General features: G+C 59.6%; 2 protein-coding genes across 2 annotated transcripts in view; both read left to right on the top strand.

Annotated features, from left to right (window-relative positions):
• VOLCADRAFT_92017 (uncharacterized protein) overlaps positions 1-4,249 on the top strand; it is a gene marked incomplete at both ends in the record, with an annotated part of 19,768 nt that extends 15,519 nt beyond the window's left edge. Inside the window, 7 exons of the mRNA XM_002951526.1 lie at positions 180-299; positions 906-1,098; positions 1,303-1,408; positions 2,007-2,242; positions 2,596-2,643; positions 3,091-3,260; positions 4,096-4,249. Coding sequence (XP_002951572.1) covers positions 180-299; positions 906-1,098; positions 1,303-1,408; positions 2,007-2,242; positions 2,596-2,643; positions 3,091-3,260; positions 4,096-4,249 — 1,027 coding nt within the window. The remainder of the gene's footprint in view (positions 1-179; positions 300-905; positions 1,099-1,302; positions 1,409-2,006; positions 2,243-2,595; positions 2,644-3,090; positions 3,261-4,095) is intronic.
• A 513-nt stretch (positions 4,250-4,762) lies between these two features.
• VOLCADRAFT_92016 (uncharacterized protein) overlaps positions 4,763-14,458 on the top strand; it is a gene marked incomplete at both ends in the record, with an annotated part of 16,777 nt that continues 7,081 nt past the window's right edge. The window contains 14 exons of the mRNA XM_002951525.1: positions 4,763-4,865; positions 5,472-5,560; positions 5,961-6,055; positions 6,592-6,613; positions 6,894-7,007; positions 7,161-7,250; positions 7,844-8,175; positions 8,829-9,018; positions 9,350-9,463; positions 11,433-11,576; positions 12,384-12,645; positions 13,212-13,279; positions 13,400-13,545; positions 13,748-14,060. Of these exons, the coding sequence (XP_002951571.1) occupies positions 4,763-4,865; positions 5,472-5,560; positions 5,961-6,055; positions 6,592-6,613; positions 6,894-7,007; positions 7,161-7,250; positions 7,844-8,175; positions 8,829-9,018; positions 9,350-9,463; positions 11,433-11,576; positions 12,384-12,645; positions 13,212-13,279; positions 13,400-13,545; positions 13,748-14,060 (2,082 nt within the window). The remainder of the gene's footprint in view (positions 4,866-5,471; positions 5,561-5,960; positions 6,056-6,591; positions 6,614-6,893; positions 7,008-7,160; positions 7,251-7,843; positions 8,176-8,828; positions 9,019-9,349; positions 9,464-11,432; positions 11,577-12,383; positions 12,646-13,211; positions 13,280-13,399; positions 13,546-13,747; positions 14,061-14,458) is intronic.

Raw genomic sequence — 14,458 nt, 5'->3', positions numbered from 1 at the left:
CCCCCCTTACCTAACCCCCTACCTACCCCCGTATCGACCCCCCTACCTAACCACCGTACCTAACCACCCTACCTAACCACCCTAGCTAACCACCCTACCTAACCACCCTACCTAACCACCCTACCTAACCACCCTACCTAACCACCCTACCTAACCACCCTACCTCCCACACCCAACAGGTCCAGTCGCTACAAGGACTTGCTGCTTCATGGTATTTGGGGTCCGGGGGTTCGGGGCAGGCTGGAGCCGGAGCTGCTTACAGCCACCAACGCGGCGGCGGTCAGCATCAGGGTGCTCAGGTGGGGCGGCGGGGGTGGGGGAGGGGAGGGGGGAGAAGAAGGGGGAGGACGTAGTGGGGAGGGGGGAGGGGAAAGGAGGAAGGGGAGAAGGATAGCGTGCCAGGGCTGGGGGTTGGCGAAGGAGGAGGGGGAGAGAGGGCATCGCGTAGCCGGTGTACGGCCGGTGTAGCCTCTGCCCTGCCCAGCACCCGCGGAGGTCCCCTCGCTTTCACGGTGATGTCCCCCCCGCTCAATTACCTGCGAGAAAATAATTCTTCACGTGTGCACACATGTGTATTCGTCTCTCCCATGCCCTCTCTCCCCAGTTTTCCCCCTCCACACCCCCATCCCCGTGTAACTCCCTCTCCCCGGCAATCTTGCTTTGGGGCTGGTTTTTTAGAGTTTTAGGTTCCTGTCCGCTTAGGGTTTATGTTACCTGCCGTAGTTTCCTCCGTCGGATTTACTTCTTTACACTGCCTTCGTCATCGCCCTTCACGGGCCTCGCTCCCCTTTGACCTGCCTTGGCGTACGACGTCGTCTCCGTCCTTTCGAAAAACCCATCCCCTACGTACATAAAAGGTAAAAAAATAAAAGCAAACAAACAATAAATAAATAATCGCTATGTAGGGGACTAGCTGGCAAACCCGGTGCCGCTCGGAAGGAGCTGGCCAAGCTGCTGGAGGCGCGGGCAGCGGAGGCGCGGGCGGCAGAGGCGGAGGCGGCGGAGGCGGAGGCGGCCCAGGCGGCGGAGGCGGCTGCCCGTGTGCCCATTGTGAACGACCTGCTGGATGAGGCTCTTGCTGAGATGGTGGTGGGTGGGGTGAGGGAAGGGGGAAAGGTGGAGAGTGAGGTGAGACTAGAGAGGGCGCGGAGTAGGAGGGGTGATGAAGGAGGGAGGGAGGGAGTGGGGGAGGGAGTGGGGGAGGGAGGGTGGGTTTTATGGGAACGCGAAAGGTCGAGTGACTACAACCGAACAGGACCACCCTGCCCTTCTCTTTCCCCCTCACGTGCCACCGCTACACAGGGAACGGAAGATAACGGTGACAGCAACGGTAACGGTAACGGAAATTCCAACGGCGGTTTGGAGGAAGACGAGGAGGTGTACCCTGTGGAGGTGGAGGCAGCGGCGGGTGCGGCCTTGCATGTGTCCGGTGGGGTGGGGGGGGCCCCCTCGCGACGGGTAAAACGTGGTGTGTTTTAGGGTGTTTTAGGGTGTTCCAAAACAGGCAACACAGGGGTGAGGAGGTGAGAGGTGGGCTGCAGAGGGGACCGCATTAGGGTGCAACTGCCAACCACCTGCAGCGCTTGATCCCTCCACATTGTGTGCGTATATGTGTGTGTATGTGTGTGTGTGTAATGATCTGAGTGTGTGTATTTTTATGCGGGGAAGGGGGCGGGGGAATTCCCTGGTGTGTGCTGTGTGTTTCGGCCCCCACCCTCACACCTCGTGCTCCCCCAACCCTCAACCCCCCGCCCCCCCCCCATCCTGCCCGTTTCTCATTCGCCCTGTCGTACCCATAACCCTAAAACCTGCCCCAGACACGTCGTACTTTCATGACGTCTCTCTCCCTTCCCTCCGCAACTCCGGACCGCGGGCTCCTGGACAACAAACAAACCCCATCTCCACCCCGCCCACCCTTTAACTTCCAGTAATTCACCTCCCACACCCGCATCTCTTTCTCCCTGCCCCCCTCCTCCCTCCTTCCCTCCCTCCCTCCCTCCCTTCAGGCGCCTCCTCCCCCTCCTCCTCCTCCTCCCCCTCCTCCTCCTCCGAAACCAGCCCTGCTGCCGCTGACTCGGTGGCTAGTGTCCCCGTGGGCCCTGTGCCTGTTGTGGAGGACGCCGCGCTGCTGGAGGTCCTGGAGAAGGAGGCCAAGGCCAAGGGCCTGGGTCGCCTGTACGCGGCGTGTGGCGGCGGGGAGGAGGGACTTAGGGCGTGTATTGCCGTAGAGGCGCTGTGCGAGGTGCGTGGGGTTGGGCGGGGAAAGGGTGTGTGTGTGTGTCGGGGGGCTGCGAAAGGTAAGGTAGGCGGGGGGGGGGGTAAGGGAGTTGAAGACGAACCACTGGCGAATGGAGCAGATACCAAAGACCTGTAGTGCTGGAGAAGAGGGTTAGGTTAGGGGGGGAGGAATAATAATGGAATGGGGTCTGGAATGGGGGGCTTGGGAGGGGAGGGGGGAGGTAAGGAGGGATGGAGATGCTTTTCAGTGGTGCAAACGCATCTGATCGAGTGAAATCCATTAATATTTGTTTAGCAACCCACTTGTCGTTTATTCGTGGTTGGCGCGCCTCTCCTCCCCCCCCCCTTTCCCCGCAGATCAACGCCATCGAGAAGTTGTTGAGCGCCTTTATCATTCCGTTACAGGTGGGCCGTACGTACGGTTGTACGGAGGTACGGAAGACGGACCGAGAGAAGTTCGCATTGTACGGCCGTAGCCGCATCCGGAGGACCGACCTGTCCAAGAGAGTGCCGCCTGTGTTTGTATGTCTGTTGCTTAGGTTAATGACGTACAGACAGACAGACGGACAGACTTGGCCCGTGCTTCTTATCCGCACTTATCTCACTCCTTTACCCGGTGGGTGCTGCTGCCACGTCCCTCCCAGGGACCCCGCAGTTGACCCGTCTTGTCTCGCGGGTTATAGGATTCAACCTACCCCCCTAACCCCGTCTTTGGTATCTGCTCCATTCGCCAGTAGTTCGTCTTCAACCCCCCCCCCGCCTGTGCCTGACTTGTGTTTTCCTCCTTTCCCCCGTTCCCTCTCCCCCAACCCCCCTCACCCCCCACTTCTTGCCCGCTCGCCCCGCCGCCAGAGCGACGCCACCTCCACCACCACCGTGCTCCCCAACCCCCCGGGACGGGACACCCCGTCTCGTGCGGTGCACCGAGTCCACTGCTCCCTCAACATCAACACGGAGACAGGCCGCCTGTCGGCACGAAGGCACGTATGCTGTGAAATGCGTCTGCACATTTCAGCGGTCGTGTGGGTGCACTGTGTGTCGTACGCGATGCACGGCATACGACATACATACTTGAAGACTCTCACCGTGCTGTGTATGTGACCATCCATTGCGGCGATGGACGTCGGGCAGGGGGTGGGGTGGGGGGTTGCAGCGGGACATGCGGGACGATGGGTTATTTCGTAGTTGTATGGGGCACTACGCCGTGCCTGGCGACTTCCCCCCCGCCCGGCCCCCGCCGAGTAAAACACACCGATGGGCTTAGCGTGTGCGTTGCCCCTGTAAGGGCCACAGAGCCCCTCCTTCCCTCCTTCCGCCTGCCCCTCCTCCCTTAGGTGCTTAGACGTAGGCAGCTGATCCCCCCGGGCTTAATCGCGCATCACCGTCGTTTGATTCGCTGCCCCTCCCTCCCTTTCCCCTCTCTCCCTCCCCCTTTCTCCCGCTCCCCACCCTAACCCCTTCCCCCTTCTTCACAACCGCCAACTGGTCAGTCCTGCGTCCTGTGCATCTGCCGCATCAGTCTTTCCTTGGCAGCAGCTTTTCACTCGCTCCTTCTCCTCTCCCCCCCCCGCACACACACCCTCCCCCCTTCACCACATCATCCCGAGGTCGCCGCACTTCTGGTCAGTTCTACTCTTCTGGTACACTCTTGCCCTGGCAGCAGCTTCACTCGTTCACGTGGTTCGTCTTAACCTCCCCTAACTTCCCCTCTCCCTTCAGGCCCAACCTGCACATCTGCCGCAGCACTATTTTCTTGGCAGCTGCTTCACTCGCTCACGTGGTTCGTCTTTTCTCCCCTCCCTCTCCCCACCCCCTCACACCCTTCCCCCCCTTTCCCCCCTTCCTCTCCCTCTTCAGGCCCAACCTGCAGAACCAGCCCGCCCTGGAGAAGGACCGCTACAAGGTCCGCCGCGCCTTCACCGCCGACACCGAGGGCGGCAACACGCTGGTGGTGGCGGACTACGGGCAACTGGAGCTCAGGATCCTGGCGCACATGACCAACTGCCAGTAAGGGGGAAGGGGGAAGGGGGAAGGGGGGGACGGAAGGAGGGGAGTCATCGCGGTCATCGAAGTGATGTAACCATGAAGATAGCGGAAAACTACGTACCACCAAACCGGCAAGACAAAAATTAAATGCGGAAAGAAAGCAGAAAAATCTCGTCCGTAGTATTCTAAAACTACTAAGTGTTAAGGCGGACAGCAAAAGATACCGTACATTGGAACAAGTGAGGTCCTGGCGGCCGAGACGAAAGGAGCAAAGGCAAATCGGCTGGAGGCCGCTAATAAGCTGCTGGCAATAACGTACAATGTACAACAACAGTGCTCCTCCCAACCCCCCATCTGACACGCCCCTGACCCGACCGACCCAACTATCCTAGCCCGGCTATAGCCGACCGACGCCAACGCGATTCACCGACAAAGCACTCGAACCCGTTAGGGCCCGTCTGGCCAGAGGTGGATAAGGGGGAGGGGGGAAAAACGGGGCCTTCGCGTCTTCGATTTATTGACTAAACTGTTGTTTGAAATGAAATGTAGGTCCATGAAGGAGGCTTTTGAGCTGGGTGGCGATTTCCACAGCCGTACGGCGTACGGCATGTACGAGTACATTCAAGAGGCCGTGAAGAATGGTGGGTGGGTGGGTGGCAGGCGGAGAGGGCGCCTTTGGGGTCGAGGAGGGTCGAGGCGGTGCAGGTTGTGGATGGGCGGGGTGGCGGTGGTGTGTTTTTGTGTGTCTTTGTGTGCGTGTTGTGGGGGAGATGGTGCGATATTGCTGGTAGGGGAAAAAGGAAAAATGAAATGCGCTTTGTGGTTATGGGCGGGCGCCTCGGTTGCATACATGTTGGTAATTTTCCGCGGCTTGCCGCGACATGAGACGCAATGTACGACATTGTATGTCATAATGGCGGGTTACGCAGCCTTTCCGCCGCTCGTACCCTGTCGTACCATCCCTCGAGCTTATCTTGCCGTCCCTTCCCGCAGCGCAAGGAAGTTCCTGGTGTGCGTGTGTGTGTCTGTGTGTGTGTCTGTGTGTGTCTTCCCCTCCCCCCCCCTTGCTTAGGACTCACTCCCCTCAAGGCACTTTCTAACTTTTGACGCCTTCCGGCAGTGTTTTCGTGTTTCCTTGATTCCCTTCTCCCTCCCCCCTCTTCTCCCTCCCCTCCCTCCCCATTCCGCCTCCTAATTTGTTGCACACGGTCTCCCTCCGTCTCCCCTCCCCCTCCCCCTCCCTCCAGGCGAGTGCTATCTGGAGTGGGAGGGTCAGGGGGAGCCGGATAAGCCCCTCGTGAAGGACAAGTACGCGTCGGAGCGGAGGAAGGCCAAGGTAGGTGCGGGTGGGTCAGGGTTAGGGGTGGGGTGGGGGTAGGGGTGGGGGTAGTTGGGGAATGTGTGTGTGCGTGTGTTGGGGGGCCGGAAGGGAGGGGCGGCAGAGGCAGCAGTCGACCCGATAGATTCAACGTTTCAATGTTCCCCTGAGTCGCTGTGGGGGTGGTGGGGGTTGAGGGGGTTTGGGCGTGTGTGTATTGGTGTGGGGGGAGAAAATGTGCGAAGGGGGGGGGAGGGGGCCGTCAAGGAAGGTCAATCAATACGTCGTTATGTCGTTTTATTGGGCTTCTTACTCTCCACCGCCGCCTTCCCCGTATTCACGGGAAAATCATTGTCACTGGGCCCCATGGGATCATCCCATACTGAAACTTGCGGTTTCATTGCGCCCGGGCGGCCAGGTTCTCAACTTCTCTATCGCGTACGGCAAGACCGCGCACGGGCTGGCCGTGGACTTCAAGACCACTAAGGAGGAAGCGCAGGAGACCGTGGATAAGTGGGTGTGGGTGTGGGTGTGGGTGTGGGTGTGGGTGTGGGTGTGGGTGTGGGTGTGGGTGTGGGTGTGGGTGTGGGTGTGGGTGTGGGTGTGGGTGTGGGTGTGGGTGTGGTTTTGGGTTTGGGTGTGGGTTTGGGTGTGGGTGTGGGTGTGGGTGTGGTTTTGGGTTTGGGTTTGGGTTTGGGTTTGGGTTTTCCTGCCCGGGATGGGGGGAGGTGGCGAGGGGTTTAAGGGGGAGGGGAGGGGAAGAGTGTGAGGGGGGTGGGGGGGAGAGGGGCAAGGCGGAGGGACTTCGGAAGTCGTACATGTCCTTGGTGGCCCTCCGGCCCCAGATAGATAGCCCCTCCTGTTGTGAACCCCTCCGTGTCCCCACCCCCCTTCCTGTCCTCCCCGTCCTCCCCACGCGCCGCACCTCTTTCTTGGCAACCCCCAACCCACACGCCGGTCTTCATTTGCTTCCCCCTGCCCCCCTCCCCCCCTTTCCTCCTCCTCCCCCCCTCCCTCCCCCTCCCCCTCCCTCCCCCGCTCCCCCGCAGGTGGTATTCCGACCGGTGGGAGGTACGGCAATGGCAGGAGGACACACGCAAGAGCGCCAAAAATGTGCGTATGGATGGATGTCAGTATGTCAGTGTGTGCGCGTGCGGGAAGGAAAGAAACAGCAGGATTTACAGTGTTCGCAACTACTGCTACTGCCGCTGCTACTGCCACTGCCATTAGCTCCAAAGTCAAACATAACTCGCGACCACCCCTCTTTGCCGTACCCTTATTCCGGAGCGGGATTAACCACTGCCCATGGCTTGATGTACAACACGCTGCTGTCATGTCGTACATTATGCAGGAGTTCAAAGTCCGTACACTCCTGGGCCGTACTCGTCCGCTGCCCAACATCAGCTCCCCGGATTTCCGACTCAGTGGTCACAGCAACCGAGCCGCCATCAACACACCTATCCAGGTGAGCTGTGTGTGTGTGTGTGTGTGTGTGTGTGTGTGTGTGTGTGTGTGTGTGTGTGTGTGTGTGTGTGTGTTGGTGGGGGGGGAGATCATGTGAGATCACTAACCCCCCCACTAATCCCCCCCAACCCCCCACCTACACCTTCAAACACAGGGTTCCGCTGCTGACGTGGCGGCCGCAGCTATGGTGGCTATACACAAGTCAGAGGCGCTGAGGGCCACGGGATTTAAACTGCTCATGCAGGTAGGTAGTACGGAAGCAAAAGGCAGTACGGCGGCAGTAGGTAGTATGGTATAGTATAACTTGGTGTGGTAGGAAGCAGCGGCGTGGGCCCCAGTAGGGAGGTTAGGGAGTCATGTATGTTTGTTGTTACAGGGTGGTTAACTTCGCCAGCGGCCCCTTTCCCGGGCAGTCCCTGCTCTCCCCTGCTAGAGGGGCACCCTAATCCGTCACCCCATCTGACTAATCCGAGTGTATTCGTTGGGTTCGGCAACTCACCACCAGCATCCAACCAAATCTAGCGGATCAACGGCGCATCAACTTAGTTCCAGGTCAGCTCGCAAGTTGATTTTACCACGTCCTACATCGTCCATATGATGGGGGGCCACCTCCCATTTCAGCACTCCTCAAACACCCGAGGAGCCGCCACCACAAGTCGCTGTCATGCCGCACAATGATGGATGCACGATGGGTCCTCTGCCGTACGGATGCCTTTTTTTGCTGGCACCGTACTGCGTAATAGAAAACCTCAAGCTAAGGTGCGTGAACCGCCTCTAGCGGGCTTCACACACCACTGCCCATTCCGAAAACCGCAAAACTGCCCCCATAAAAAACAGATTCACGACGAGGTCATCCTTGAGGGTCCCCGGGATCGATCCGAGGACGCCAAGCGGCTGGTGATGGAGCTCATGGCCAACCCCTGGGCCGAGCTGTCTCGCCATTGGAATGCGCCCGGTGCCCAGGGCCTTATGCAGGGCCCTGGCTGGTACCGCCTTCCGCCGGCGGGGGGGCACCTAGCGGGCGTGTGGCGCCACGACGGCGGCGGCGGCGGCGGGGGGCCTGATGGTGATGGTGACGATCCTGCTGGTGGTGGTGATGGTGATGGTGGGTCTAAGGTGATGCCGCTGTTGGTCGAATTGGCCACCGATTGCAACGTGGCCGATACCTGGTACGAGGCCAAGTAGGCGTTGCAAAGCCCCTCTGTGTGTGTGGGGGGGGGAAGCTGGGGGGGGGGATATTGTGACCGATGGAGGGAGGGAGGGGGGAAGGGAGGGAGGGAGGCGGGTGTTGGGATCTTACGGATCTGAACTGCTGCGTCAGCTGCTGCACGGGTGTGTGTTTGCTCTGTGGTGCATCTGAAGTTCCGGTTGCGGTAGTTGAGCAGTTCGGTAGTTCGGTAGTTCGGTATCGGAAGGGTTTATGCGCGANAGGTGTGTGGAACCATTGGGCCGTGTTTGGCTGTAGGTAGGTAGATGTATGCATTCCCTGGAGGGCGGTACACCCTCTCATGTGGGTGGGGGGTGGGGGTGGGGGGACATGGAAATGGAGGGTTGGGGGGAGGGGAACGAGGCCGTGTGTGTGTATGCACACGTGGCTGTGGGTTTTTCCGGGAGACGTTGTCACATGAGTTGTCAGGGAACCGGTGTCCGCGGCTCCTTCTATATTGTAGCCTTTCCCCGTTAGCGCCTTATCGCCTGCTTTTACGTCATATCATTCCGCACCATTCCCGACCGTTGGCGGGGAGTGGGAGTTTGGGGTTTGGGAAGTTGATCGGCCTTCTTTCCCCTCTCTCTCTCTCTCTCTGCTGCTCTCTAGTCACAGTCACAGTCACAGTTATAGCCACCAACTAATTAGTACGAATCGGGTTGAGGAGGTTTTTGTAGTAATGCTGGTGATGCTGCTATTGGTGCAAAAAGTGCTGTTGGGTTGGTCAGCTTACGACAGCGGTGGTGGTGGAGCTGTGGTTATGGATAGCGGTGGTGGTGGTGGGCGGTGCGGTGCGGTAGTTGAGGTGGGGCTGTGGTGGATGAGATGCTAGTGGGACCTGGCGGCGGCGGCGGCGGCGGCGGCTGCTTTAGGCCGGTGGGTGCGGGGAGGTGCCGCGTCTCTAGCGCTAGGTATCCGGTATCTGGATGTACCTCTCACCCACACCTGTGCGCCCGCGCCGATGACTGCTTGCCTTGATGCAGTTTCCTTCCCTCCTTTGAAGTGGTGTAGGATGTAGGATGTATGTACATGCGGACACGAAGAATATTTTTACAGGAAAGGATTGTAAATTTGGAATGAAGGCAAACTTCATGCCGGTCCTGTTGTTGGTTGTGGTGGTGATCACCGCTCCTCAGCTGTCATCAGCCGCGACCGCGGGAGCTAAGTCAAATGCAGCCTTGGCACCGGAATCTCCGGAGCCCAGGACTGGTAGGCAGAAGGGTTGGCATGGAAAACGGGACTCGGAGCAGGTGGGCTGTTCCCTGTTTTCCTCTGGATGGATGGAGATGCCATCGATGCTTCCAAGGAGGTGGTGGCTGGAACAGAGCTCCAGCATCATATACACGCATATTTGAATTATAGTCTTACTCGTACTCGTACCTCGTACTAGTACTCTTACCTCGTACTAGTACTCTTACCGGAAATGGATGATGGAGACAATGCCAAGACAAACAAAGAACTGTTTGTGGTGGGGAGTTGGGACAGCAGCACCACTGGTGGCACCATTCTTACCTCTAGTTGCAGCCGGCGTTCTAATGCACAGTGCCCACTCAGATTATGCGATTATTGCGGCTAGAGCTCATCATCGGCAGGAATGAAGACGTGGAAGACGAAAAGCATGTACTTTTGGACTGCCCAGCATATAATGGATCCTGGATCGCTGTATGGATCCCGTATCTGTATGGGTCCTTTGGATAGAAAATAAGGGGGGTGGGGGTGTAGCGGGCAGGTAAAGCGGGATTCGTGTGAAACTAGTTGGTAGTGGTGGAGGCTATCATGATGTACGGCTGTACGGCTGCTGACAGCCTTCGCCCCGAGTACAAGGCTTGGCATCAGCTCCCACAAACCTTACCTTTTGCATTGCAATTACGTATGAGAGCACTGCATTATTGAAGCATGATATAGGTATTGTTTTAAGCGCATTTCATGTGTCAGCCGTATAGGTGGCACAATGGCAATCTTTCGCATGCCGGATAGACACTCGACTGGGGAAGAGCTTCGGCATAGGGAAGGGGATATAGCTTTTCGTTTTGTAGATATATAACTGTGAATATTTGACTACACGGAACGGGGCTCCTACACGAGCATGGGGCTTGGCGTTGGAAATCCGACATCATAAATCAATCCTCCAATCATACTTGGAGATACCAAAAATTTTCTCCTGATTTCGACCATACATATTTGGTCCTGAAGAACGTGAAAATGTTTGGGCGTTAAAGCCAGCCGCGTGCTATGCATGCTGGGCGCCCGCCGGTGAAAAATGACGCTTAATGAGAAGCCATGTCTGTCAAAAGTACATAACTTCCGAGTTGAAACAAGATTCTGCATTCTAAATATTTGATGAACATGCTAGGAGCGTAAACTCGAAGACCCAATTTAAATTAGGGCTGATCCAACTTTCAACCGCTCTCCCTCATGAGTAGCCGAAATCAGAGTGACCCAGCTTACGTTTTTCAGCACTAACATTGAAGAATACTAAAGGGTTGCATCTTGTCACTCACAGAGGCGTCACGACTAAGTAAGGGAACTTTTGCTGTTTAACTGTTGCGACACTCCGTCGGAACCAGTTTCACGAGAATTGCAAGATGGCCGAGAATAACTTGGGATAATGTACGAGTTTGTGCTAATTAACTGCGGTTGAGGGATCTGGGCACGGAGGTCTGTTTTCAGAAGGACGGATGCTCGCTGCACGAGGCCGGAATTCGCAATTCCAGGTTTGGAGGGTACCGACGATAAATCTGACCTTTCTGTGCTATTAACGTCAGAAACAATAGCCTAACCTTGACGACTTCGTCCTACCAACGATTACCGGCCCCTGTAACTGCAAGTATGACCCACGAATACGCTGCACAAGCTTTGGCACCTGAAATTCTAGTAATGAGTTAGAAACATTATCTTAAACCAGTGCTTCATGGTGCAGCTTACTTTTTTGGTTGTAAACCTAACCATCACGGCATGTGCGCTGCCGTTAACCAACTGGCCATACACACCAGCAGTACCAATAAGCATTATTATTTTCGCGCGTGATATTTTGTTTTGAGTCAGCTGCCGTCTCACACTTCTCGCCTTTGCGAACCCTGCAACCCATGCGCACCTGACATGCAGGGGCCTGGCCATGTAACCAACCCCTGGGGAAGTGTAAGCCGATCTACAGACCACACAGGTACCAGGCCATATGAAGATAAACAGTCTTCACCTCCGCGCCCAACGCAACCTCAGCGATGCCCAGACCAGCAGAGGGGCGCCTTACGCCAAGAAACGCAAGGCAAACCAGGTGGTGATGAGGGTCTGTGTGACCTGATGGCCACGGCTAATGACAGCGATTGGAGCAGCAGCACCACGAGCTGCCTTAATATTCCTCTGGTGAGTGATCTATCGTCCACATCGATGGCGCAGACGCCACAGCCACAGCCGCAGCAGCCGCAGCTGCAGCTACAGGAGCCTCCACCGCCATCACAGTCGCCACAGCCACTGCAGCAACCGCAGGAGCTCCAACGACCGCCGCCGCCGCCGCTGCCACAGCAGCAGCAGCAGCAGCAGCAGCAGCAGTTACAGACACGGGTGCGAGTGAGGTCGCGGGTGCACGTGCAACCCTCAGTACTGGTCGCCGCAGGTCGGAGTCCAAGTCCAAGTCCGATAAGGTTCCCGTTGACACAGGTGCTCGGGCCGTTATGGGGGCGAAGCCGGAGACCGCAGAGCCCGACCGGGGCCGCCGCCGCCGCGGACGTCACGACAGAAGGTACGACAGCAGGTGGATGCGCTGTGAGGCGCGCTTGCCGCGGCGACGACCACGGCGACGGCAGCGGCGGCGGCGGCGGCGGCGGCGGCGACCAAGGCCCCTGGACCGCTGGACCACGCAGTGAAGCGGATTCCAAGGGCGCCGCGTCAGACTGCCAGCAGCAGCAGCAGCAACAACAACAACAACAACAACAACAACAACAACAAGAACAACAGCAGCAGCAGCAGCAGCAGCAGCAGGTCGTTTCCCAGCGCCAAAGCAAGAAGCGATATGAACCTGCCTGCACCAATGCCGCGGCAGCTGCCGCCACCACCATCAATAACACCGCCGCCACCGCCGCCGCCGCTGCTGCTGGCTACCCAATGATAGCCAATGTGACAGCAGCTCCTCATCAGGCAACTGTACGGCAAGATCGCCTGCGGGCGTTACAGCCGCGGAGGCGACAGCTCTCCGGTGGCGCGGCTGGAAGCCGGATTGGAGCCTGGGGGCAGCGCCCACCAGGGAGCAGCTCCGAAACCAAGGGGCGGCCGCGGGGCCGGCTGCAGCCGCTAGCCGGTGTCCTCCGAACGGTCGCCGCCTCGTCCACCCTGTTGGTGTTGCTGGCGGCGTCAATGTTCTTGGGACCGCTGGGGCCCGCTTCCGCTGCGGCGGCGGCTGCTCCCGCGGCGGCATTGGAGCCGTTGTCACCGCCAGGTGTGTGAGGTGCTCCTCTTCTAGTGTGTGCGCTCTTCTCCTAGTAGGACATAGGGCACAGGGCACAGGGCACAGGGCACAGGGCACAGGGGCTGGGAGGTGATGACACGCCGCACACGTCAGCGATTGCCTGCGTGGGGAGGGTGGGGGGGAATGGGTGGGTGCAGTGACCCACACCGGTCATATAGCCATCCATCCCGAAGAAAAGGAAAGGCAGGGGCAGGGGCAGGGGCAGGGGCAGGGGCAGGGGCAGGGGCAGGGGCAGGGGCAGGGGCAGGGGCAGGGGCAGGGGCCCTACCTTGCCTGTATTTGAAGACGCTGTCAGATTTGAAAAGGGGTCCCGGGTAGGAAAGGAGACAGGTCGTACAAGTCGTACAAATCTCGAGCCTAATGGGTCTCCTGGAGCAGGTGGCTCCGGTGACCCGGGGGTTCATATGACAACGTGGTGCACCTGGTAACCCACCGGTTAGCCACTGAAGCGGTATAGCGACCCGCGGGTCACTAGGACTTCACAGTCGTCACAGCTCCCCGTCACAGTTCGCCGCCGCCGCCGCCGCCGCCGCCAGGGTGTCCACGGGGGGGGGCGGCAACAGTCCCGCAGTCCGCAGTCCACCGCGTGCACCTCCGCCTGCAGGTAGTGCCTCTCCACCCGCCCCGAACTCGCCCTCTGGCGGGTCGATGCGCTCCGCCTTCCCCCTTCCCTCCCCTCCCCTTCCCTCCTCTCCCCTCCTCTCCTCTCCCGCACTTTCTGCAGACTCCTTTCCTCCTCCCTTTCCTTTCTCTTCTTGAAATCTTCCTCCGCCGTCCTTTGGTCACCGCCTTCACCGTCCGCGCCATTCGCGTGCGTCTGCTTTCTTCCCCCCACCCCGATGGCAGGTCCCCCGCCTTCGCCGAGGGGAGGTACGGCTCTGCGGTTACCTCGGCCGCCGCCGTCACCAAGGCCGCCGCCACGTGCACCTCGATCGCCCGGGATGCCCCGGGGGCCCCGAGCCCCCCGAGGCCCCCTCCAGCCGCCTGCGACTGGGACAGCTCGCCATCCTCCACCTGCGCCTCCTCCTCCATCTCCATTCACCGAACCGCCACCGCCGCCGCCGCCACCTAGCCCACCGCCGCCGCCACCACCTAGCCCACCGCCGCCGCCGCCACCTAGCCCACCGCCGCCACCGCCACCTAGCCCACCGCCGCCGCCGCCACCTAGCCCACCGCCGCCGCCGCCGCCGATACCTCCATCTCCGTCGCCACCAACCCCAGACACGCCCGCACCGCCATCACCCCAACCGCCCTCCGTCCCGTACTCCAAAACACCCGCCGCCAGCCCGCCGCTGCCGCCGGCGACCTCCACGCAGGGCCCCCCTTCACAGTCGCCACACTCACATGGAATCCCCGGCGCCGTACAGGCGCCTCCCGTCTACCCTGTACGACCAGAAAGAGCACAGCCTGTGCCGGAGCCACCGCTCCCACCCACCCGCTCAATGCAGCAGCAGCTCCCCGTTCTTAGCGCTCCAAAACCGCTTTCTGGAAGTTCCGAAACCACACAAGACATGCGCCCCACCTGGCCTTCATCTCCGGCACCACTATTGAGGCCCACAGGATCATCGCCACCACCGTTAAGCCCTCCATCCCCTTCGTCACCACCGCCTCCAAGCCCTCCGCGGCCGCCGCCGCCTCCAAGCCCTCCGCCGCCACCTCCAAGCCCTCCGCCGCCGCCGCCACCTCCAAGCCCTCCGCCGCCGCCACCTCCACCGCCTCCAAGCCCTCCGCCGCCGCAGCTGGCAGCCAGAGACGGCCCCAGCGGCCCCCCCACCCCGATAGG

This window comes from Volvox carteri (assembly GCF_000143455.1).
Source record: "Volvox carteri f. nagariensis unplaced genomic scaffold VOLCAscaffold_24, whole genome shotgun sequence".
Taxonomy (NCBI): Eukaryota; Viridiplantae; Chlorophyta; class Chlorophyceae; order Chlamydomonadales; family Volvocaceae; genus Volvox; species Volvox carteri.
Note: the sequence above shows the minus strand (reverse complement) of the source record. Positions and strands in the feature narration are given on the sequence as shown.